The sequence below is a fragment of the Papaver somniferum genome, unplaced genomic scaffold, assembly GCF_003573695.1.
Source record: "Papaver somniferum cultivar HN1 unplaced genomic scaffold, ASM357369v1 unplaced-scaffold_79, whole genome shotgun sequence".
NCBI classification, from domain to species: Eukaryota; Viridiplantae; Streptophyta; class Magnoliopsida; order Ranunculales; family Papaveraceae; genus Papaver; species Papaver somniferum.
In genome coordinates, this window is record NW_020650859.1 from 1,385,133 (window position 1) to 1,412,600 (window position 27,468).

A 27,468-nucleotide genomic window follows, 5' to 3' on the forward strand; every position below is an offset into this window, starting at 1 on the left:
GAGGAGGTAGCAAACGCAACACATAATGAAAAGCTGCAGCTCTCATCCGGGTCGTTTCTGAAAAAAATTTGCCCCGAGTTGATTCATTTTTTTTCTCCCCTAAACATCATCAATACCTTTTATACTTATAGAAACGTTCAATTAGGGCATCAATCCAGATTCCTGTAAGTTGTTTTTATGGGTTTGTAAGAATGATTGAAAAAAAGAAATTATAACGCGCCCTGATCTGGGAAGAAAGGAGGCAGGAGAGCCGTAGATATGATGGGGAAAGAACGAAATAAACAAAAACTAAAATGTTCCTTCTCAAAATTAAATTATATAGATAATTTGTTTTAAACCCTTTAAATTAATGTAACCTATAGTTCAGTCCAAAGCTTTCCTTTTTCAATGAAAACCCCTGTTGGTACAAGGGTTTTTGTTGCCCCCGGGCTTTTGTTACCTGCAAGCCCCACTTTGCCTGCTTCCCTATCAGGCCCGGCCCTGGACTCTCATAGTATGGGAGACCTTCTCTTGGCCAACATGAGTATCATATCAGTGCACCTGAATAAGTAATGTGCATTTCATTACCGGGGAAAGAATAATGAAGTGCAGGCACAACTCTGCGTAAAGCTTAAAATAACAAGTGATTTTCATGCTCAAGTTTCAAGCAAATCTCGCATGTAAATTCTTCTTTTTCCAGAACGAAGTACTTGCGTAAAGCTAGATATATATTGACAGAAATTATGACCTTAACATACAGGGTAAGGCCAATTCCCCTTACATAACTGTTCAGAACTGAACCTACAAAGGTAGATTACGGAAAACAACAACTTCCAAAAAACAGTTCTTCATTAACAGACTTCTTAGTTAAAAGATAATCAGCATCATTTGTTTCTCTACATACAAAAAACTCTCTTAAGGACAAAATGTTACTGACCAGACCCTCTACGAACCAATGTGAGGTTTTAACTTCTACCTGTCAGTGTCAGGCCAATGAGTTCGGCCATTCCGAAGCACCCCTATTCCAGCAACAGAGGTTTTGTTTGTGAAAAGGGCTGAGCAAAACAAGCAACAAAAGATACACCTGCAGCACTAAGTATGTATACTACCTATTCCTACAATATTACAATCGTTGGACGCTCCATCAACATTTAACTTACGAAAAGGAGCCAGTAAGTTACTATTTTCATCATGTTGTTAACCGAAGAAAGGATCTTCATGGCTCTGATTAATGGTGAATAACTCATTTGAGTAGAACCGAGCCAAAGTTTTACAATCTTCAAGTCCGTCAGGGATGAATAGTTCCAGCTCTTTTACAGATTTCTTCAAGTCACCTTTGGGGTTATTATCCGTCAGACACTCAGCCATTTCACTTTCCCTGCAGTTTAACGTGAGAGACGATGTAATAATAGAAAATTTCAGGACCAATATATATGAAAAAAGAAAACTTCAGGAGTTTTTCCTTCCATTTTAACACTTCAGTCTGAATCTTGCCGGTCTAAAAAGCAAGTGTGTGATCGGCCTAATCTGTTTGGTAATATAGACATACAAAATTATGCTTCTGAGTACCATGCAACTGAAATAGTAAGCTGCCACAAACGTATAGAAGAAGGCCGCGGAGAGACCACATGTGAGATAACAGGGAAATGAGCAAGTACAGTTTTATATTGTTCTGTCTTATCACTATCTAGCTTAAAGAACCCACAAGAAACAGGAAAACCTACCTTGTGCCATTTTTTGTCACCTGCGCTAATAGGAGCAGGTCTAAGCCACCTAACACGCAATACTTCGTCTGTGCTATTTGTTTTCTTCCAATAACAACTTTCTATTCCAATAAAAAAAGTGAAGTGAAATGGTCCCGTGTCACTTGTTAACAAAACAAGTAAAGTGAAGTGGTCCACATGATACTTGTCATCAAAAGAAATTAAAAAAAAAAGTGGTCCCACAAAATTAAAATAACTTTTGACTTTCCAATTAGAAAAACAGTTTATTTTTTTGAAACATTTATTTATATAAACCTGTCAATTAAAATGGAACAGAGTGAGTATTTGAAGTTTTGATTTTGGATAAAGGAAATTGCATAAATGAACCTTGCATAATTTGGTCTAACTATCACCCGATTAAGCCGTTAGTCAATTACGTACTTGGTCAAAACGTTAATAGAATTAACGTCAGTTATGTTAATAAAACTCGATATCCAGTCCGTTTCGTCGTCTCTCTCTTCCGCTCTTCGTTCATTACGTTTTGTCATTCTGCCCGCTTCAATCAAAACCAGTGGTGGTCGGATTCAGCCAGTCGCAGTAGTAGAACAACGGTACTTTCATTCACCTTACAGGTACTTGACATGTCTCTCAACTTCATTTAGTAATTATACCCAATTCTATGACATGGTTTTCATCACTGCCTCAGATTCGTCATTTACTGAATCACTCTTGTTCTTGATTGTGGGATAACTAAATGCCATCTACAGTAAATTGTTTTTTTTGATGTTTAATTATAATTATCGTTCATTTTAATTTGTTCAATTTCTGTTGATACCCATCAATTATCCAATATCTTGCTTCTGCACGCCACTTGTTTGTGATATTGCCTCTACTAGATTTTGTAGGACTAATAATTTTTCTGCAGTGGAATAGGGGACATCTCCGAACCACGGCTATGAAGTCTTACATCTGGTTACGAACTTTTGATGGTTCAATCGAGCAAGTAGAAGAAGAGGTTGCCATGGTTATCCCGATGGTTTGCAGAGAAGTGTTCCAAAATAGCACTGGATCATCAAAGAAGACTGCTATTCCACTTCCGGAACGAGTCACTAATACAGATATATTAAGCTTAGTACTCGATTATTGTAGGTTTCACCAAGTGCTGGGTCGCTCTGATAGGGAGCGCAGATCTTTTGATGAGAAGTTCATCAGAATTGATCAAGAAAGGTTATGTGACTTAGCTGCTGCTGCTCACAGTTTAAAACTGAAACCTTTGGTTGATCTCACCTGCAAAGCACTTGCTCGGATGATTGAAGGGAAAACAACTGAGGAAATTCGCGAGACATTTCACATACCTGATGATCTCACAGAGGAGGAGAAGTTGGAGCCTATAAGAAACATGCCTGATGATTCGCGAATCAGGCTGCTCAATCGACTTTATGCCAAAAAGAGGAAAGAATTGAAGGAGAAAGAGAAGCAGAAGGCTGCTGAGGTTGAACAAGAGCAGGTGGACGTTGAGTGCTCTGTTGACGATCTGTTGTCATTTATCAATGATGATTCTAAGGTGGTTAAAGCTCCTAAACATAAAAAGAAAAACCGTAAAAGGAAAGATAAGCTAAAAGACTCATGTGATAAAGACAAGAAGGAACTTCCTTGTGCAGTTTTAAAAGGTGAAGTAAGCACCGGTTCTTCTAGTCAGATTTCAGAAGTCCACGGTTTAGCAGATGACTTTGAAGATAATGAGCTAGACCCCGCAATGAAGGAAGAAATCGACAGGGAAGTAGAGGAATTTGCTAGGAGATTGAATTTAGATTGGAAGGAGATCCATTGATTAGGCCGACAAGGAAAACATGCTCCTACTTCACTGAACGGAATGGTTCCTTGAGGAGATACCTTACCCTATTAGGCTAGACTCAAAATAGAGACTTCGATGCTGTTTTCAAACATTTGTTTGTATGTTTTCTTCTTCTTTGAAAAATAATTTGCCTGAGAATGAAATTTTGATTCATGTGTGGAACAGCTTATGTAATGTTCAGAACGATAGAGAAATTTTAATTTTACTTCTGACAAACAAATAAACATAAATCCCAGTCCTTGTAATGCATGCAATTGGAGGTTCTTTGGATATCGATGCGCTTTAACATTTCAGGCTATTTCTTTAAGCACAATTTACAATTTCTTCAGCATGTCCTACGCACCTCTAGTTGATCGATATTACAACTGTGTGTAGGATCCATAGAAATTGAGTGAAATGTCTAGAAATCATTAGGAATGGAAACTTGTTATTTTGCCGTTTTTTTTCCCTGCTCGGTCATGGAAAGGCTACTAAATTATGACCGTCGTAATCTCAATCATTAGGCCCTGCATTTGCACCAGATTTGACTTTAGAGCGTTTAATATTGACATAAAATGCTGGCCTACTGCAGGGAGGGAGGTGCTACACGGATTCTAATTAGGTCGGTATGCGGACCTAAGCTAGCTACTTCCTGCCATTCAAGTGAGGGTTGTCCACTGGTCCAAGAAACTGAAAGTGATCCCTGATGTAGAGAACCCTATATATATACATATATATAAATATATACAGGATTTGACTTGTGTGTATATATATACTGCTGCACCAAATATCTTTGCATCAATCAATCAATCGATCATGGCGTCTTCATCAGCTTTAGCCGTTGTCGCAGCTCCTGCTCTTGCTTTTGCGAAAGTTCCTTACTATCTTATCGAAGGAGCAATTAAGGCACCTTTACCTTATAAACCCCTCCTAGTGTTGTGTGTATTTACGGCTATCATAGTTGTATGTCAGTTCCTTTCTGCTTTGATTGGTCTGGCGCATCATATCCTTACTGCTTTCGTCGGTCTGGCGCATCATATAATCACTGCTTTCTTTGATCTGACGCATCATATCATCACTACTTTCTTTGATAAGATGGATCGTAACCTTGTTGCTTTGTTTAATCGGGTTGATGATATCCTTAGTGGTATCCCTTATATTAAGTTTGTAACATTGACACTGGATTTGGTTCGTGATATATCTTACAGTAAGTTTGTAACATTGTTAATGTTCATCATTTTTATGTATATGTTGTACCTTACCAGAAATAGATTTCTTTGATTCAGTTTCAGACAAGGATGTAACTCGGGGGTTAGCTTTTTTGTGCGATTCTGACTCTCAAATTTGAATTTTGGAGAATATTTTGTTGGTAATAAATCGAGTGGGAATCGTTTGCTTTCTTTTAATTGTGTGTTTTAATTTCTGTAAGCCGTTCCCTCGTGTAAGATGTGTTTTAATCTCAAAACGGAACATGCCTTATCAAGTTGATATATGTGGGGATGTCAGTCGAGAGTGGACAATATCGAAAAACAAGCTAGGGACCATCAATAAATCCCAGTCCATTTATGAAGTTGGCGCCATTTGACTGTAGAGAGTGTTTTAACGTACGTGTATACACAACAACTAGGGGAGATGCAACTTGTGCTTCTTAGTCGACACTAAAGATCCTGTCAAGTGGCAGGACTTGCTCTTGCTGGTATTGATGCTGCAGATACTCTATAGTTGTAGAAAATCCTACAACTACATCCAATGAGATCTAACCTCTAAGATGGAGATCTACTAACAAATAAGAGATGAAGTGCATCAAAGTAAACATGAACACGAGATTTTTTACGTCGTTCGGTCATTAATGGTGTCTGCATCCACGGGTTTTCATTATGATTCGTAAGTGTTACACACAAACTCCATCAAAGGGGTTGGAGTTCTCGTTGAGCTCCGGGTTGTAAGAAGAAGAAAAAGGATTCCTACAAATATCTCACACTTTCCCTTATAAAGGGTAGGGATGTATTTCAAGTTACAATAATGCTCTTAGGGCTGACTAAATAGGATAAGAACTAGCAATGAGGACCATCTCCTAAGCATGGTTATATCCAACTAAGTTACTTCTGCCTTAATCTTTGGACACGTGTCCAATTACATATTCTTTTTGCTAGTACATACTCAGCGGGATAGTCTTTACTTCTTGCAATCCTTGATCATCCGTGATCATTTCATGATTGCTGTATTTGCTATTTCCTACTATAAACAGTAAAATAGGATCACCGGAAAACTGTATTTCAATGTAACATTTAAAATGGAGTTTGATTTTTTGTGGAATAACACCGGGATTTCCACTTCAATTTATCCACAAAAGCAATCGAGCGGACAAACCATAAGAATATTTTTGGTCAATCAACTCTAGAGGCTTAGCTTGCTTTATTAATCAATATTGTAACGTTTATCTACTTGAAAAGACTTCCTTTGGGCTAGTATGTAGTCGCGTTTAGTAGAACCAGAGGAATTCCATTAATCATGGAAATGTTATTACAGAAATCTTGGAAATGAAAACAGTTCTCTTAAGCCAATACAAGACGACAGACAGATATTTATACAAGACCAATTAGTGAAGAGATAACAAAGGATGACAACACATAATAGTGTAAACAGAGTGTCAACGAACTGTGTGCTATTAGCCCTCTCAAGCTGATATGAGCAGATTTTGAAGCACTTTCATCTTGTTTCTGAGAAGTTCAAATCCTGGCCATGTTTATCCTTTTGTGAAAATGTCAGCTACCTGATCAATGGTGGAGATATAAGAGATCTGCAAACCCTTGGATTGAACCAACTCTCCGACACGACTGTAGTCTATAGCCAGATGGTTCATTGTAGTGTGAAAAATTGCATTAGAGGAAATAGAGATAACACCTAATCTTGCTAGCGCCATAGAAAATATCCGTATAGATGTCAATAGAGTAGACAAAGACCCCCTGCTAGAAGATAGGATTGTATGGACTGCAGGATAGTCCAGAGAATACACTTTGAAACACACGTATAATGCCTTACGGAATAGAATATGTATGCAACAAAGATTGGCATCCATTGGTACGGTTCACTCATTGCATTCCTAGGCAGTGCTTCATTGTCTGGGTCGCCCTCCATAGAGGTTTACCCCGAACGTACACTAAGATTTTGCAGTCTTTTAAAAATGGAAAGATTATATTTGTGGATTCTGTTGTTGAACTAAATTTAGATAGGCTAGCATATACGTAGCAAACCTAGTTTTGGTAGTAGTCAAGGTCATGTTGACTTGACTATAGGAGTCTGTCTCTCAATGTATAAAACATCCCATATATGTTTGTGTAACCTATCGAATTAATATATTTTTAATAATAATTTCTATCATTACTATGTAATAAAATTTTCCATGGTATCATTGGGGTCGGTCGGGGAATTTTCTCTGTAATAACAAGTTTTCAATACGTATCTTCCACATTGTGTGATTCAATCGCGATTTAGATCAAACAAATCTTAAAAAATTTCGAATCTTCACCCACTTCTTGATTTCTTGGAATCTAGGGATACTAAATACGTTTCAATATCTTTCAGCTCATCTTTTATCATTCTTTCATCAAATTTCATGTCGAGTACTAGAGGAATGATGAATAATCTTCAACAACAACAACAACTGAATCAAGATGGTGATCCAATATCTTCCCTGCTACTGCTTTTGTTAATGGAGATTCGGGGTATTCTCTTTTCCTTTTAATAACATCGGTAATTTCATCTTAGAAAAATTAGATCATACCAATTTCTTATTATGGCGTGATCAATTTTAGTCTGTCTTAATAACTGCGGATATTTATGGTTATGTTAGTGGTGAAATTGTTGAACCTCCTTCAAAAATCACTATTAATGATGTTACGAGTGTTAATCCAAGATGGGTATATTGGAGAAAGGAAGATCGCTTTGTTACGAGTTGTCTAAAAGCAACATTTACACCAACAATTTCAGGGGATGTTCTTTGAATGAGTTCTACTTGCCAGATTTGGAAATATCTTGAAACTAGTTTTAGGTCTCCATTTGTTGCAAAACGTAATTTGCTACCTAATCAGTTATATAGGTTAAGAAGAGGATCTCAAACTATTAGTGAGTTCTTACATAATTTGAAGGCTATTATTGATTCTCTGGCAGCAATTAATGATAGAGTATCTGATGCTGATATTATGATGTATGATTTTAATGGTCTTGGTAGAGACTATGACACATTTTTTATAGCTGCTCAAAATCGTGAAACACCTTATACATTTTGTGAATTGAAGGCTAGGCAGTTAACTCATGAGCAATGGCTTAGTGATTAACATCATGGTCAAGAAACTGGTTCTGGTTTTGATACTACTAATCCCACAGAGTTTTACGTGAAGAATACTCATAATGGTGGTAAAAATGGTAAAGGTAAATCAAAGAATTTCAAGAATAATGGTTCAACCTCAAAGAGTGGGTCTTCTTTCAAAAGTGGTGTTGGGTCTACTAAATCTAGTAAGAATTTTCTGATGGAGCAGCAAGAAGACCATTTGTGGATTTCTCCACAGTGGAGTGTCAAATATGCAGGAAAACTGGTCATTTTGCAAGTAGGTGCTTTTTTAGTTACCATCCACCAGTTACCAATACTAATGCTCAGTCTTCTAATGCTGCAAGTGTACAAAATGTGGAGCAAGCTTTCAGTGGTGTTCAGGTTAATTCAGCTATGTTTGATGATCCTTCTGGTGCTTCTTCTACAACTCAGATTTCTGACTTAGGGTCTTCTAGGCATATGACTGGAGAATCAACAATTTTGCATAATACTTCTGCATATAATGGGATTAGATATGGTTGTTGGTAATGGTAAGACTCCTGATATTTCTCAAACTGCTAGTTCTATACTTCATACTTTTACTGCAAATTTCAGACTAGATAACATCTTATTAGTCCCAGAAATAACTCAGAACTTACTGTCAATAGCTCAGTTTACTAGGGATAATTGTTGTTATTTTGTCTTTGATCCTTGGAGTTATGAGATTAGAGATTTAAGTTCTCATATAATTTTGGCTCAGGGTAGAATGATCAATAACTTGTATCCAATTCACAATTTATGCTTTATCTCAAATTCTCATGTTATATCCTTTTCTACTATGTTTGCTTCTTGTTCTGTTTAGCATAATAGATTAGGTTACCCAGCTAAGAAAATTTTGCATCATTTGAGTTCTGACAAGTCTATTTCTCTGAATTATGAGTCCTCTGAATCTCTTTTTCATCCATGTGAAATTGTCAAAAGTAAAAGACTTCCTTTTCGCCTTTCAAAAACCCATGAATCCAATCTTTTAGCACCTATACATTTTGATGTTTGGGGACCATCACCAGTGCTTTCTTATGCTGGCTAGAAATACTATATGTTTTCATAGATGATGCGTATATATTTCATTGTATTTATCCAATGAAGTTGAAAGCTGATGCCTTAGACTATTTTGTTCATTTCAAAAATCTTACTAAAAATTTGTTCTCTACAAGAATTCTTTATTTTCAAACAGATAATGCATGTGAACTTGCAAAAGGAGTTTTTATACAATTCATAGATTCTAAAGGTATTTTTTTAAGACTTTCTTGTCCAAAAACACCAGAACAAAATGGTTTGGGAAAAAGAAAACATAGACATATTACAGAAATGGGTAATACCGTAATTTTTCACTCTTTATGTCCAATTTTTTTTCCGATTGATGCCTTTCTTACTGCCACATTTCTTACCAATATAACTCCTACTCCTGTTTTATCCATGAAATCTCCTTATGAGATTCTTTTTCATGTTTTACCTAACTATTCTTTTTGAGAATTTTTGGTTCCACTTGTTTTCCATATGTTGGATATTATAGACCTGATAAGCTTTCTCCAAAGTCAGTAAAGTGTGTGTTCATTGGTTATAGCTCTACGCATAAGGCTTATAGATGTTTTGATCCAATTTATAAGAAAATTCATATGTCTAGACATGTGATATTTGATGAGACATATTTTTATTATGAATCTTCTTCATCTTCATCTATTCCATCTAATGATAACATACAAACATATTTTGAGTTAAAATCATCAGATTCTGCTATTATCCTAACTGCTGCTCCTCAGCCTTATGTTGTCACTAGATCAATGCGTGGTATTTCAAAACCAAAACAGTTTCCTGATTTTGTCACTCATCATTCAGTTATACATCCTATTCCAAATGCTTTATTAAGTTACAGATTATCTGAGGTACGTAAAGCACGCTATCGAGTCTCAAACCACCAGGAAGAATAACAGTTCCTATTTTCTCAGAGTGCGCATATTTTCCATCCCGCAGTCCAACAGAACATTCCCTAATATCTCTCACGTTTATCATGTCATCTTTTTTACACGTGACACGATTGGTTTCTCCTTTGTCTATAATCCAGGATGTTTTATTCTTCTTACCTTGTAGATGTGAACTGGACTTTCTTGTATTCAAAAACTCAAGCACCTGCTGAACCTGTGCCGTTGTAACTCCCACCAGGTCTGACCCATCAGCAGAAGTCGTGCCACCAGACTGGTTTGCTGGTGATACGTGCAGGTTGTGTGCACATACAGTGCTGCCACCTTGTCCTCTGCCTCCTCTTCCGTTTGCAAACCCAGCACCAGCACGGCCTCTCCAACCGGTCCTACCTCCTCTCCCATATCCGGTTACACTCTTTATTCTGTCTACACACCATTCAGGGTATCCAATAATTTTAAAACAGCCCTCGTCGGAGTGCCCTTGTCTGCTGCAATGTTTGCAGTATTTGGTAGGATCATAGGAGCTCAGACGTTGTTCATCTTGTATTTTGAACGCCATTATATTATCTTGTACATCTGCGAACACACCTTCATCTCCAATTCTAAGACGCTCTGAGTTGACAATTGTTTGATATGCCATATCTATTGACGACAGTGGATCTCTAGCTAGCAGTTGTTCACGCAAAGAACTGTATACAGAATCCAGGCCAATCAAAAAGTAATGCAAGAAATCTTCTTCTCTTAACATACTTACCTGAGTTGCAATATTACAAGTGCACTGTCCGCACTTGCACTGGGGTATCTTCATACAAGTCACCATCTAATCCCATATTTTGTTCAATCTTCCATAATACACAGCAACTCCTTCCGTTTTCTTTTGTTTGCAATCACTCAATGACGCTTTTAGCTGGCATGTCCTTGTTCCACTCACAACACAGAACCTATTCTTCAAGTGTGTCCACAACAAACTCGCATCATCATAATCTCCCAAAGTTGACCTAACCGACGGTTCTAACGTATTACTAATCCAGGAAACAAGCATTGAGCGAACCGCAATCCACTCTTCCAATTGATCTGGTTCTACGGATTCTTTGATGGTTCCATCAATGAAACCAAATTTTCTCTTGGCTATCAACGACCTCCTCATGGCTCTAGCCCATTCATCATAATTAGTTCCTTTTAGAACAATTGGTGTTATGATGATTCCCAGACCATCACTAGATCCCAGATGATATACTGGGTTCTTCTTCTGCATATCATACTCCTCCTTATTCCCTTTGGATGATTCTGTATCACCTCCCATCTTCTAGGGTTTGAACGAGTTTAGGTTTTAGGGTTTCAACTGGCTCTTGATGCCATATCAAGTTTTGGTATAATAATTTCCCGTACTTATTGTCATTGATCAAACATATATTTATACAAGACCAATACTTGGGACTCAAGAAACTAAACTTGAGAGGTCTCAAAATAGCAACTGACCTCATGAGTCTTTCTAATGGACTGACCACATTGGTCCTACAGGAAGGACCATCTATATGGGTCTCAACTCTAAGGACCAGCTATATGGGTCTCAAGCCCACACATATCTTAATATCTTCGTATGCTACAAGTCTTTTGCCTTGATTTAGTTTGCACGGTTCTGCCATATGGGTGACTTTTTTTTGGGGGGCTAATTAGAAACATGAGATAAAATTTTAGATCGTTATCTTTAACCCTTGAACTGTCTAGGCCATCTTCGTTCTCAGAATTTTTATGAGAATAATATCTAATCGATTTTTTTTCCTTTCTAAACAGCATTCGGTATTTCTAAACGGCATTCGGTATTGAAAACTTACCACTAATTTAGGAAACAATTTATCCTTTATATATGGTTACAAAGGTTGAAACTAAAGAAGGGCAAATTTGGTAGAGCAAGATAAGAACATTATTCTTTAAAAACCGTCAAAATACTGTTGACACATGTTGATTTCTTACTTGTCCCCCATGCCCCCATCCAAATCTTCCTCCATCAAAAAATATTTCTCGATTTTATTGGCTATATGAAATGTCTTGATTTGAAGTTTTGTTAATTCCTTGAAGCGTTATTATAAAATTATGGCAACATCTTAAATTACAATATATATGCACATGAACAACATGGACAAAATGATGAAAGCATTGAAAAAAAAGAAAGAAAACTACTCCATAACTTAATTGTTGAAATAAAAAAGTACTTGTATAGTTCAGATATAACATTCGACACCACCAACATTGTCCGTTCTCATGAAGAAAAAAATCAAGTTTGCTTATAAATAAACTACATAGCAACAAACAATAAATTTAGCGATAAATACTCATTTTAAATTTAAATTTTAATAAGAATACTAAAATTACCTCTCAAACTTGTTTACTACAACGGTACACCTTTTTGTGTATTTAAAGGCTGAATATAAAAAGAAAAAATGAAAAATAATAATAAAATGATGTTTTCGTTTGCTAAAATAAGGAAATGAAAAGAAAAATTAACCAACGGATGCGACATATTTTTTTTTATCTCCCCAATTGGATCAACTTGAAGATTCAAGTGAATCAAGTACACTGCTTTGTTGAAACTTAAAATGAGAAAAATATAAAGGAACAAATCTACCTATCTAGGTTATTTATTTTTTTATATTGACGAAAAAATTGCACGCATTCCTTTCGAAATATTATTGTAAATTTTACAGATGATTGTTTGATTCTTTCTTCACATCACTTATGCATGTATTGCATAGTTGCTCCCTACAAAATTTTAATAGCTAAAATTTGCAGTTACGGTTTGTCAAACTTTCATATATTTATATAGTAAAAATACTAAAAATATTTTAAAAGAATTTACTCCCTTCATCCTTCAATAGGTGACCTAGATCGAGTTTGCAAAATTCCTAAAGGAAAAAAGGAAATATGAGTATTTTTAACTATTTTTTACTATTATACCTTATGGATAATTATTAGTAAAATTAAGGAATGATCTTTTTTTTAAACTATAATATTATAGTACGTATATTTGTAAATTTTATATCATTGAAAAGCATTTTAAAGCACCTACGACACAAATATAAACATGACTATCATATTATACATATTTCTTATTCTATCAATACTCAATTAAAAGGGTAATTTTAAAAATATCATATTTTTTATGATACATGTCATCTATTAGGGGGAAATTTTTTTAAAATGAATAGGTAATCCATTTAGGGACGGAGGGAATATTAAAAGATAAAAAAAACTTAGTCACAACGTTTTTTAGACACGTTAGAACGTTTTCACGCACGTTATAACCGTTAGATAGGAATTTCAGATCATAATTTTTTCTATTTTCTGTTTAACCGTTATCACACTCGTTATTTAGAAAAAAAAATGCACAAAAAAACATGTTTTTTCCCAAATAACATATTTTTTGCCCAAAACGTACTCACACCCGATATAACGTGCTATAACGGTCACGTCTAATACCCGTGAACTGATCTATGACCCGTTTTTCAAAGTTTTGTAATACGAATACACAAACTTAGATCCCAAGTCATCTGTATCTTTACTTCTAGTTCACCTCTCTCTGGTCTCCATAGTCATACATACCTTTAAAAAACTTCACATCCGTAGATTAACCTTCTATCACAGATTAAAAGAAAAAAAATCCAAATATCCAATCATCCTAATCCCCCATATCTCAACCGTTCATAATCCGAACGACCTTACTAATCAAAAGTAAGTTATGTCAACTCACCGCACTATTGGATAAGAAGGGGTTGCACGGACACGGGCTCAATAATGTGAACACAAACAAAGTTTCAAAAAACTAGGATACAGACATATTATGAAATTAGTAATGTTTTCCAACAAAATATTTATATATATATAAAAATTAAATTTCTCAACAATGCTAATAGATTATTAAAAATAACAAATTAATATACTATCAAAACAATACATATACAAAAAATTCAGGTATTTTTAATAGACATTTATATTAAAATAGTGCATCTAGAGAGTAATATGAGACAAAAGGGTTTTCTGATTTGATTTTATCTATATAAGTGTGATGTCACTGGTGCATCTGCCCGGACACATGCGCGTCCAAGTATCGGATACGAATCTAACTCAGACACATGACCATTTTAGACGTGTCTGTATTACCCGGGATAAGATAAACCCGATAGGACCCAACACGCTTTCCCTTCACAAGAAATTAACGTTTAGTCCCAAAATTAGTGGGCTTTAGACACTTTAATCCTGCCATCTCAGGCCTAGTACACAGAGATCCAAATTCACCAAATTTCGTACGGGTTAATCATTTTTCGAACGATTCAGTCCAGAACCAACTTTTCCTTGGGAAAAAATACCCCACAGACAAATGTTCTTCGTAATTCAGTTTCTAGTTTTCATTTTCGTTTCATTGAAACAGCTCTCCTGGACGAAGAAAAAAAACAAAAAACAACATATTGTCGTTTCAATGAAGTTTCAATTTTCAAACCTAATTACGATAATCGAACAGCACTGGATTCATCTTCGAAAAATCTAAATTGTCGTCAGCAGTTCCTTTTCTCGAAGATTAACTCAAAATCAATAAATTTTAGCAAATCAATTTGAAGATTTCATCATTTGGAAGAGATTTTAAAGATGAGAACATGTTCTTATCATTTAATTTGAGTTAATCTCCCTCCCTCCTATTGAAAAGCAAAGAGAGAAACTCTTTAAAATCCTCTTATTTTTCATCAGATCTGAGGATTTAGAGAAATAATTTTTGTTTCGGTTAATAGAAAACGGAGTTCATAAACAGATTACGGTTCATGGATCTAATGTGTTCGGAGAAGATGTCATTTGTTAAGCTTATGTTTGCCTCAAATCTGCTCTCCTGATTTGATTTCTCAAGTTGAAGACGTTGATGTTCCTGATTTCCCTCGTGGTAAGATTTTATTCTTTTCTTAGCTACACCGTCAGTACATATGTTTTACTTGTAATTGAAATTGTTTTGCATTATTGATCTGTGTTTGTAGGAGGAAGAAGTACTTTGAGTAAGCAGAAAAAAATACAGCTGCAGATAATGATTTTGGTGATGACATTTTTGGGAAACTACCTGGACATACAAATAGAATAACCTTGAAGGTAATAAACTCAGAAAATTATTTTTTGCAAATATAATCACCTTATTTGATGTATTCATCATAGACGTCGTTAAATGTGCATTAGTTTATGTAGACATGAGTACGTTAGTGGTTTACGCCTCTAAGAAAATTGAAATGGATGTAGCTAGTAACTATGTGAAACCATTAAATGTTGTATTTGTAAATGTGCATCAGTTTAAGTAGGTAGTTAATTGTTCTAGTGACATTTGTTCTTACATGTACATTGGTCTCATAGGCTCCTAAGTCCTAGTAATCCTAAGTTCAGACATTTGGTAGAAAAAGTATTATTTAAGCTTTTGATGATCACGGTCTTTAAGTTGATTCCGGTTCTCATTAGTTTTCCTTTGCAGTGCCATCTTATTTCCAATAACTATCACTTGGTGATTTATTCATTTCGTGGATGGCTTTTCTCTCCAATTAATCTATGCCCATCTGTCAATTTATTCCCATTTTGCGTAGAGTTTGGTTTTATTTTACTTCTGCTAGTTTTGCATTTTTCTCATGGAGTGGGTTTGATATGTTGGATAGGCTATGATATATGGTAGAAGACCAATGCCAACAAGAATGACAATGGTGTTGATTGGTCTGCCAGGTGGCTGATTTGTTAATTGTCTTCAGTTCCTGAAATAGTTTAAAGTTCTCACTGTCATTCTTTTTTTTTTGTTCTTGTTCTCGGTGCAATTGGTATACAACAACCTTGTGCACAAACTCCTACACCCCCATTTCCTCAGAGAGATGATAGAGTCAGTGGCTCAGGTAGATCACAAGGAATAGGTGGATACAGTGGCGGTGATATGGGTCGTAGCCAGAGGTACCACCCTTATTTTGTCAGTTGGCGATTATCTTGACACTGTCTCTTGACAGTCACGTTACCATGCTTCTATAAGTGTACATATCGGTGCACCTGCAATGCAAGTGTACAAATTGGTGCATTTGTAATATGGTGATTTAATTTAGAGAACGATTTGAAATGGTTTCAGCTGAGACGAACAAAGAAGGTTATAGCTTGAGCATCTAATATGATTGGGTTCCAATTTTTGATGGATTTGGACTGAATTATTGATATGGTTCTCTGTAACTAGTTGATGCACATTTTTTTTTTGAATTATTAATGTGTACATATTCATACACATGTTGATTATTATGGTGTACATAGTTGTAAACATGTTATTATTTTGAAGTTGGGAATAACTTTCGAATTTACTTGTTTTTTGTTTATATCTTTTTTCATCAAAGCAACTAGTTAATGTGTAGCATTTTATTTTTCAGGTGCGGATCATATCTAAGAGACGAATAGAAGATGAAGAAAATTTTAACAGTAGACTCTCTTCCACCTTTAACTTTTGTTCCATATCTATTAAAAAAATAGAACTTTCTTTTATGGATTTCTGTTTAGATGAATTTTTTGGCATCATTAGCATAGGTTAATTTGAGTTGAAGCTACGTCGAGATTCATCAATGGTTTGAATAGTTCGTAATTTCCTTTTGAAAAGTTCATAAATTAATATAAAAGTCATTTTAAATGGTCAATGTGCAAAATTTATTTTATGCTCACTGATATTTTTCCCGTTACTCTCGTTCTTCTACTTTATTTGTATTATATTTTCTTTCATTCCATCTTGGCTTGTCATCTTACATTTTTTTTTACAGATAAAAATATCCGTAGTAACAAAATGAGTTGCATCTCACAACAGTAAAGTTGGCAAGGTAAATTCTTCACATGTAGCCTTTCCAACATTTATTCTTTCCCTTGTATAATTTGTGAGGATAATCTGGTAGAATATTTACTTGCATTGCTTTTATTGTACCGGTTATGCAAGGTGTACTTATTTATGCAACAACTGCGCAGTGTACTTCTTAGTACACCATTTTATCATACTGCTTGTTGGTCGAGCATTTTGTTTCCTCACTGATCATGAACCTGAAACTATCAAACCAATATTTTCATTTCAACTTTCTTATATACAAACAAATATATAATTCTTCCTGACTCAAAGTTTTCTTTTTCTTTTTGCAGTATCATGTCAGACATATTTCAATAAAATTTTCAGTTATACAGTTTGTATGCCTTAGTTTAATAGGAAATTATCTCGCAGTTTCTTTTCCTTCATTTTTCTATTTCTTACATGGTGAACCTTTGGAAGCTTATACAATAAAATTTGTGATCCTAAAATACTATGGGACTCTCTAGATTGCCTAACTAGTTTGTGCATAGTTTGTTTTTGAATTATTAATGAGTTCCTAAGAAGGCCTAGTTTTAAATAAATGAAATTGAAAACCAACTTGTATGTGAAATGTATCACTCACATTTGGAACTACCAAAAACTTATGGCTGGATTTTCAAAGAGTCGAACACATAACTGAGGATATCCTCACATCGTTCCTGATGTATAAATCCAAATTAGGTATACATGTGTACAACTATATACACATGTTCACTCTTAATTTGTACTAAGTTGGAGTATGCATTTGTTTTTTTTTACTGGAGCTTGGATTACATAATAATTTTGAAGTAACGGAGCTTGGATTACATAAAGTAACGGAGCTTGGATTAATATATAATAAATTAGGGGAATATCATGTTGTGTGCATTTTGAAGATGTATTTCTCTGATTTGAAGTGTATGTGGACAGGTTTGTACACCAGCATGATGTTACAGTTGATTTATGGCATGTAGTGTGTGTTTTGAAGTTACACCTTTATGCTGCTATAGTTGATTTATGATTTGTTGTGTGTCTTTTGAAAATGTTTTTCTCAGATTTATTGTGTATGTGTACCTGTTTGTACACCAGCATGACGTTACAGTTGATTTATACCCTTTTGTGTGTGTTTGAATATGTTTGCCTCAGATTTGTGTATGAGTGTACATGTTTATACACCAGCATGCTGCTATAGTTGATTTATGGCATGTTATATGTGTTTTGAATTGTTTTTCTCAGATTTATTGTGTATGAGTACTGGTTTATACACCAGCATGTTGTTCCAGTTTATTTATGACATGTTGTGTGTGTTCGAAGTTGTTTTTCTCAGATTTGTGTAAGAATGTTCAGATTTGTACACCAACATGCTGCTACAATTGATTAATGTCATGTTGTGTGTGTTTTGAAGATGTATTTCTTACATTTGTGTATGAGTGTACATTTTTATATACCAGCATGTTGTTATAGTTAATTTATGGCATGTTGTGTGTGTTTTGAAATTTTTTTTCTCAGATTTGTTGTGTATGTGTACATGGTTGTATACCAGCATAATGCTATAGTTGCATTTATGGCATGTTGTGTGTTTTGAAGTTATTTTTCTCTGATATATTTGTGTATGTGATCAAGTTTGTACACCAGCATGCTGTTATAGATGATTTATGTCATGTGTTTTGAATAAGTATTTCTCAAATTTGTGCAGGAGAGTACATGTTTATACACCATCATGCTGCTATAGGTGATTTATGTCATGTTGTGTGTGTTATTAAGATGTATTTCTTATGTATGTAGGTGTACATTTTTGTACACATGGCACTTAAATTACATGTTTTTCAAGTGATTGCACGAAAGACTTGCGTTGTAAATATATTGTACATGTGTTTCACTGTGTTGTGCATGTTTTACAGGGGTGTACATATTGGTGCACCTGTGTAAATCTTATGAAAAAGTACAATTTCTTTGTTTTACAATGGTGTACTTATTGGTGCACCTGTGGGAATATATAATAAATCAGGGGAATATCATGTTGTGTGCATTTTGAAGTTGTATTTCTCATATTTGTAGTGTACATGTACAGGTTTGTACACCAACATGATATTACAGTTGATTTATGGCATGTAGTGTGTGTTTTGAAGTTGTTTTTCTCAGATTTGTGTAAGAGTGCATAAGTTTATACAATTTATGCTTCTATAGTTGATTTATGATTTGTTGTGTGTATTTTGAAAAATGTATTTCTCAGATTTATTGTGTATGTGTACCTGTTTGTACACCAGCATGACGTTACAGTTGATTTATACCATGTTGTGTGTGTTTGAATATATTTTCCTCAGATTTGTGTATGAGTGTACATGTTTATACACCAACATGATGCTATAGTTGATTTATGGCATGTTATATGTGTTTCGAAGTTGTTTTTATCAGATTTATTGTGTATGTGTACTAGTTTATACACCAGAATGTTGTTCCTGTTTATTTATGGCATGTTGTATGTGTTTCGAAGTTGTTTTTCTCAGATTTGTGTAAGAATATTCAGGTTTGTATACCAACATGCTACTACAATTGATTAATGCCATGTTGTGTGTGTTTTGAAGATGTATTTTTATATTTGTGTATGAGTATACATGTTTATACACCAGCATGTTGTTATAGTTAATTAATGGCATGTTGTGTGTTTTTTGAAGTTTTTTTCTCAGATTTGTTGTGTATGTGTACATGGTTGTATACCATCATGATGATATAGTTGCATTTATGGCATGTTGTGTGTTTTGAAGTTATTTTTCTCTGATTTATTTGTGTATGTGATCAAGTTTGTACACCAGCATGCTGTTATAGTTGATTTATGTCATGTGTTTTGAAGATGTATTTCTCAAATTTGTGCAGGAGAGTACACGTTTATACACCATCATGCTGCTATAGGTGATTTATGTCATGTTGTGTGTATTATTTAGATGTATTTCTTATGTATGTGTACAGATTTGTACACAAGCATTCTGTTACAGTTGATTTATGTCATGTTATGTGTGTTTTGAAGATGTGTTTCTCATATTTATGTAGGAGTGTACAGGTTTATACACCAGCATGCTGCTATAGTTGATTTATGGCATGTTGTGTGTGTTTTTAAGTTTTTTTTCACATATTTTTGTGTACGTGTACATGGTTGAAGAATCGTTGTGTATTGTTTCTGGCTGAGCACTTACAGGGTATGAATGAGCTGTAGCTGGATGTGAATCAATTGCAGGTGATGCTATGGTAAGTTTGGAAAAATGGGTTTGCTTTTATGTTGCAGTACAAGCAATGGTGCAGCTGAGTAACTGGTGCTATTGAGATGGTAGAACTCTGAAGTAGTGATCATGCGAATAAATATCAAATGTCGATGGAATTACAAAGATGAAATCTAAAATGTGTGATGTTTGTGGTACTGAGGAGCAGAATTTATGTTGTTGTTGGATGGGTAGTGTTGCTGCAGAGAAGTGCAACTAAGATTGGAAAGATCCATAAACGGATAAAAAAATTGAGTTGAATGGTTGAGGTGCTGTAGTTGTTTGCAGCAGCAGGGTTAAGAGTGGTTGAGGGTTGGAGCTGGTGTTGGTAATGAGTTTCGGTTATAAACATGTTGTATTTTTGTATATGTGTACATGTTTGTACACCAATGTAAACTAAGTTTTTTTTGAAAAACGAGAATTATATAGTCACATGGGTACTCTTTTTGTATCTCTCGGAAAGAGCTTTCCGAATATATAAAGTTTGCGAATTTTGGACAAACGGTTCGAAAGATAAATTGATTTTATTTTATTTTTTTATTATTTAAAACTGCTGACATCATCATGAATCAGATTGGACTAAAATACAAATATTTGGACTAAATTGTAAACAGAAGGTTATTTATGTACTTTCCATAAAAAATGACTAATTTGTACCTAGTTGAATGGGTGAGGACTAAACTGTTCCTTTTTAGACTCTTTTGGACAAAACTGTTTTTCTCCCTTCCCTTCATTCCTCGTTGGTCCAATATTAATCCATAATTAATCAACTTAACTAAAAGAAATATAATGAAATTTCGAATCCAAAGAAAGAAGAAATCAAAGTTTGGTGAACCGATTCCTCACTTTTACACAGTCGCTTCAAATCCAAGAAAAAAACCCAAAATCATAATCAAAATCCTAATTCCCCTTTCGATTTCCTATAAGTAATTCTGGGGTTTCGAAGGATACAATCAAGGAAAATGGGGAGGAAAACCGCCAAATTCCTTCATCAGATATAGAAAACAACAACAAGATTGTGATTTCGTCTTCTTTACAATAAAGAAATGATAATATGATACATCCAGTATCAACAGATACACCATCACCAACTAATACACCTTCTTCTCATCAACAGATGTTTCTTAGTAAACCATTCAAGAGATGGTTTCCATGGTTGTGGTGATTAATGTGGTTTTATTTTTGATTACTATGTCTATTAACAATTGCCCTGATAATTCGATTTCCTGTATTGGGGGATTTCTTGGGAGGTTTTCGTTTCATCCATTTAAAGAGAATCTACTTCTTGGTCCTACTTCTAACAAACCGGAACATTCCCTGAAATCGAAAGATTCCCTGTTGATGAGGAATTCGAGCAACTAATTTCAGACAAGTTTAAACCCACAAATATCGAACTTCAAAAACCTTTGAGCAACTGAAGTTTAGTTGCTTGAGGCGTATGCCAACTTAACATAATACTCGTTAGGATGGTTGAAATAAATTTAAAGAAATGATATAAGCTAGCCACTAATGAGAGTTGAAGCATATTTAGAGCGCCTCTCTTCAGGATAACTGGAACAAATTTAAACAATGAAAATTTTTCTAGCATTTTTATGGGCCACTCAAAAGGAATTAGGGGCCAACAGTAAAAGAAAAATAGGGTCACCCAAACTTAAATTGAGTCACCCCTTATCTCGCATATTTTCTTAATGGAAAAATTGTCGTTATATAATCGGGAGATAAGTGCACAATTGGACGTTTCACCTCCTTTCGTAAAGATGAAATTTTCAGAAAAAAGTTTGAGTAGCATTCGGAAGATAAGGAGACAATCGGAAGTTTGAGTAGCATTCGCAAAGAAGAAATTTTTAGGAAAAAGTTTGAGTAGCATTGGGGAGATAAACTTACAATCGGAGGACATGAAATAATCAAAAGTTTTAGTAGTTAACCAGACTTCCAAATATAGAGTGGCTCAAAATCAGATTTTGGAAAAAAATAACTTTTCGAATTTTGGACTTGACATAATCGAAAGCAATAGTAGTTAACCAGACCTCCGAATATAGACTGGCTCAAAAAAATCATATTTTGGAAAAAAGTGAAAATTTTCAAATTTTGGACTTGATATAATCGAAAACAGTAGTAGTTAACAAGATTTTCGAATATAGACCGGCTCAAAAATAATATTTTGGAAAAAAAACTCAAATTTTACGAGTTTTATACTAGTCATAATTAGAAGACCAAGTAATTCATTTGACTTCCGAATATGTGTTGGCTCCCAAATGAGAACCACCATGAGCCTTGGTATATAGAGCTTTGGAACCACCATGAGCCTGGGCATATAGAGCCTTGGCACTACTATATTCGAAGGTTTATATTGTTACTCGAACCTCCGAATATAGAGTGACCCAAAAATCATATTTTGGAAAAAAAATCAAATTTTCGAGTTTTATACTAGTCATAATTAGAAGACTCAATATTCATTCAAAATGCAATGGATATTCAGTATATGTTTGAACGGATACTTAGTATTCGTTCCATTTCCCTTTCCTATAGGGAATCAGATATGATCCACTTTAAAGACTTTAAAGAGTAGGGAAGAAATATCCCTACACAAATAGATATATAGGAAATCATAACACTTGGTTTTCTAGGCTTATCGTTACATTTGGGGTGATAGCGTTCTGAACATGAAAATTGGGTATGTCGGAGCTCGTTAAAATTAGAGGGTTTGAAGTTTTTCAATCTATTTTTGATTTGATTTTTGTTCTCATAATGTGTTTTTACTTTTGGTTTTCTTTTAGGTTCTCTTTATTTGAGCTTTAATTTTAGTTTTCCTTTATCCCATTTTCTCATCATGATTCTTAATTTGATTAACTTTACTTGTTCTCCATCTTCAGGTTACAGGGGAAGGGTGTTTGGAGATGTGGCTCGGTGGAGACCTGACTAGGTCACTGAATCACTTTTTGCAAGTGCCATGATTCAGAATCGCCACAAATTGGTTATTTCCTCTGCACCTTTATGAATTTTTTGGAGACTCCTGACTTAATACCTCCTCCATAACATCTGCACAAAATTCATGAATCCGAGGATTAGAGTTTGAATAGGTGGGCTTCATACAATTAACAAATCAAAGCAACAAGCAATTTTAAATCTGAACAAGAAAACAGTCATCAAATGATTGATTTCAAAAATAAAATTCATCAATTGATAGTTAATTTGAATTCTTTGGACTTAAGTTTCAATAGATTATCAGGAAAAATCTCACGGTCTTTAAGTGCTACCACCATAGGCCATGAGAGCAACTGCCCCCACATTCCCCTTAACATACTACAATTTCAATTTAACCTTGCAAAATTACTAACGGATTAGAAAATACGCATTAAACTAGCCCATGTTCACAATCCCTTGAATTCCATGAAAAATCAAACTTAAAATATGGAGACTGAGAGTAGGGACTTATTCTTATCGGGAGAGAATAGTAAAGATGCCCCGTTCTCTACGTCGGGATGATATACGCCGGAAAAAAATTGTCCACAAAATTTACAAACTTTTTATTCCAATTTGTCGATTTGTTGGAAAATAAATGTGGAAGAAAATGCTCATTAGGATATCCTTCTCTTTACGCAAGAGAATAGTATTTCCGACCCCATGAGTCTGATGATGCATGTTTTCCTCCATTGACTGCACCTGTAAGTCTTTGAATCAAGCATGTCCACTCATTGTAAATGGACACTACTGCTAGGTAACGTCACTATGATGTTATTATCTCTAAAAGAAACTTCATCAAACATCATAGTGACGTTACCTACTTGAGATGCTGATGTTAAAAACTATAAATACCACTCCATACCAGTGAACATTCTGCACATTTGATTTGTTATCAATTAGCCATGAATTCATTCAATGAGACTACTCAAATGACATCACTTCGTCTCCTTGTCATCAATCTTCATTTTTTGTTCTGTTTATTGATCAGCGTCACTGAATTTCCACTAACCTGTCATGGATGTCATGAACAGGATAGAAGAGCTCTCCTTGATTTCAAATTCTCTTTGATTGATCCTGCAAATCGTTTGGCATCATGGCAAGATAGCTACCAACATCAAAATTGCTGTAATTGGTATGGAGTTGGATGTTCATATGACTCTTTTCGGGTCATCTCCGTCAGTCTTCGAAACACGGTCTATGAAAATTACCTCGGAGGATCTGATGATTCATTCCAATTTAATCCACGAAACACTTTACTAACAGGTAACTTCCCTCCTTCCCTTTTTAGAATTCCTCATCTCGAGTATATTGATCTTTCCTACAACGATTTCCAGGGAACACAAATTCCTCTCCATCTTTCCAATCTAACAAAACTTTCTCATCTTGATCTCTCCGTCTCCAACATTGGTTCATCGATCTCAACACAGTTTAACAACCTTTCATCTCTACATTACCTTGATTTATCTGAGAATTTTCGCTTACAAGCATCATCTGTAAAATGGGTGAGAGGCTTAGTTAATTTACAGGTGTTAAATTTGAGTCGTATTGATTTATATACATTTTCACAAGAAATTTTGGGTGAGCATATATCTCATCTTTCCAATCTCAGAGATCTTGATCTCTCATATTGCAATATAGCTAGCACAACTTTTCCCAATTTTCACAATCTTTCTTTTCTATCTTCTCTTAATATGAATTATAATACACTCAATTCCCGAATCCCAGTACAACTTGCGAATTTAACTTCACTTCCTAATCTCGACTTGTCTGGTTGTGATAATCTTAGTCTTAATCCTGATCTAACTAGGATGTTTCAACATCAGTGGCCTAAGCTTCAAAAACTCAGCATATCATATACTAATATAAGCGGATCAATTTCAAATGCACCGATGTTGGTCAGTCTTGATGCTGCTGGTTGCTCAATTCAAGGATCTTTGCCTTCTTGGATCTACAATCTAAAGCTCCTAACCAATCTCGACTTGTCTCGCAATAATTTCCAAGGATCCATACCAAAATCAATATCCAAACTAAAATTCCTAACCAATCTCGATAATTTCCAAGGATCCATACCAAAATCAATGTCCAATCTAAAGCTCTTAACCAATCTCGACTTGTCTTACAATAATTTCCAAGGATCCATAACAAGTTCAATATGTGAGCTTATTTCTCTTCGAGAACTTGATTTAGGAAGTAATAATATAACAGGAACCATACCGAATTGCATATCGAATCTTGATAACCTTAGTGTTTTTGATGTCTCTAATAACTCAATTGAGGGAAGCGTTTCATTGAAATCTCTGATTAACGATCTAAACCTAACAACCATATATCTGAGCTCAAATAGGCTTACTGTAGTTATAGATCAAAATATCAGTTTGTACTCTAAATTCAAACTAAAAACTCTGTCTTTGAAATCTTGCAATCTAAAAGGATTCTTCCCTACTTTCATCTGTAAATTGAGTAATCTCGAGTCTTTGGACTTGTCTCATAATAACCTGACAGGAGTTATTCCTTCTTGTATCTCAAAACTCAAAAATCTCTTATCATTTGATGTATCAAATAATACACTCAGTGGTAAAATCTCAATAGAAGTTGGAAAAAGACTATCTTCTTTTGATTCCATTAATCTAGCTGGGAATCAACTTTCGGGTTCAATTCCCTCTTCTATATGTTCCAAAAGTTCACGATATTCTCTTCAAATAATCGACCTCTCAAACAACAGATTCTCAAGGGTTATACCAAATACCTTAGGGTATTGTAAGAATCTTCGATCACTAAACCTTGGGAGAAATAATCTCACAGGAAATGTTCCAAATGAGATTGAAAAATTAGAATCATTGGGTTTTCTTCAACTACAGGACAACTATCTCGATGGTACTCCTCTCAACTTCATCAGTAAACTCCCTTCGTTGGTAGTTCTTAACTTGGCGAATAACCAATTCGAAGGAAGTATACCCACTGAAATATTTGGTACACAATACTCTCTCTTAAGTATCATTTCTTTAAGGTCAAACAAGTTCAATGGATCAATCCCTGATGAAATTAATAATTTGAATCAACTGCAAATTTTGGACTTATCGCATAACAATTTCTCCGGCCATATTCCTAAGCAATTACGAGGCTCCTGGATGAATTTAACAGGCGTTTCTCAATCTCTTATGAATTCGTATGACATTCATTTGCAGATGGTGATCAATGGGATCATGTTGCAATTTGAAAAAATATACAGTTATACCTCGGGATTGGATCTATCTTGCAACATGCTTGATGGTAACATTCCAACAGAGATAGGTCGGTTAAGCGAACTTGCAAGGCTCAATTTGTCCCACAATAATTTTTCGGGTAACATACCTGCGAGTATTGGAGATATGTCTAAGTTAGCTTCCCTGGACTTAAGTTTCAATAGACTATCCGGGCAAATCCCACAATCGTTAACATCACTGGACTCTCTTGGGGTTCTTAACCTATCTTACAATGAGTTGAGTGGTCAAATTCCAAAAGGGATTCACTTTAGCACATTGGATGTCGATGGATGGGCTTTTGTTGGGAATGCATTATTGTGTGGAGAACCTACAAAGAATGTTTGTGAAGTGGAAGAAGACGATAAAAAAGACGATCAAGAAGACGATCAAGAAAATTACCAAGAAGATACAAATGAGAAATTGATATTGTATAGTATTATTTCTTTGGGGTTTATATGGGGATTTTGGGGTCTATTCTTTGTGATGCTTATAAAAAAGGAGAAATGGTGGTTTCCGTATTGGAGATTTATCGATTCTACCGTAGCTGTGATCATAAGATGTATTCAAAGTGATACTACTACCTGATTAATTATATAAAATTGACAATTACTGTTATTACTCCCATGGCTGCAGTGATTAAGCACCATTTCTCCACTTCATGGCTTAGATGACGACCGTGAGTCCCGAGATCACTACAATATGACCCATTATTAGTGCAATGATAAACGCGAGAAGAAGATTAAAAGACCCAAATATCGCAGCACCAATGCTCCCTAACAGAGCATAAAGCCACTCTGCAAACAACACCGATGGTATATGATATGCAAGTGGCAACATAAGTCATGGGGGGTGAGGTGGAAATAGTCATGTTACTGTATCAAGTTGCTGGAGTAATGAGAGGAAATGTCTCGGTTTACTGTTTCATATTTTATAACTCGGATTGTTAGGAGTAGAGGCGTTTTTCGCTAATAACAAAATGTATGGGTTGAGTTTGATCTTCAAAATTCAAGAATCGGGTTTGCACCGATATAATGTGGTATTGCAAGCCAAAACTGTATCCTCGTCAAATCAAGATAGAAACGTAAAGACTAAAAGCAATAGCTGTTATATAGAATATTCAAGCATAATGCATAATTACCGATTCCAATGAGCGATTAAAAATATGACGCAAACACAAAGACAACCTAAAGCATCCAAGGATGGAAATCGATTATTACAACAACAACAACAAAAAAAAATCAGTTGTGATTGTATTACAGCATATAATTTTATTCAACACAATCTGCTTTCTCGGAGATAAAACGAAGCAGCACAATCTAAGGAAACAACACCCCTGTGCCATTCGGGCGAAGCT

The 27,468-nt window shown here is 35.0% G+C and overlaps 2 protein-coding genes across 2 annotated transcripts; both read left to right on the forward strand.

Annotated features, from left to right (window-relative positions):
* The first annotated feature begins 2,045 nt into the window (after nt 1–2,045).
* Nucleotides 2,046–3,767, forward strand: LOC113344562 (SKP1-like protein 21). The gene is made up of 2 exons (XM_026588514.1): nt 2,046–2,314; nt 2,608–3,767. The coding sequence occupies exon 2, from the start codon at nt 2,638–2,640 to the stop codon at nt 3,511–3,513; it is 876 nt and encodes a 291-aa protein (XP_026444299.1). The 5' UTR covers nt 2,046–2,314; nt 2,608–2,637; the 3' UTR covers nt 3,514–3,767.
* Nucleotides 3,768–24,563: 20,796 nt separating this feature from the next.
* Nucleotides 24,564–26,699, forward strand: LOC113344618 (receptor-like protein 43). Its single transcript, XM_026588553.1, has one exon. The coding sequence runs from the start codon at nt 24,564–24,566 to the stop codon at nt 26,697–26,699; it is 2,136 nt and encodes a 711-aa protein (XP_026444338.1).
* The last annotated feature ends 769 nt before the right edge of the window (nt 26,700–27,468 follow it).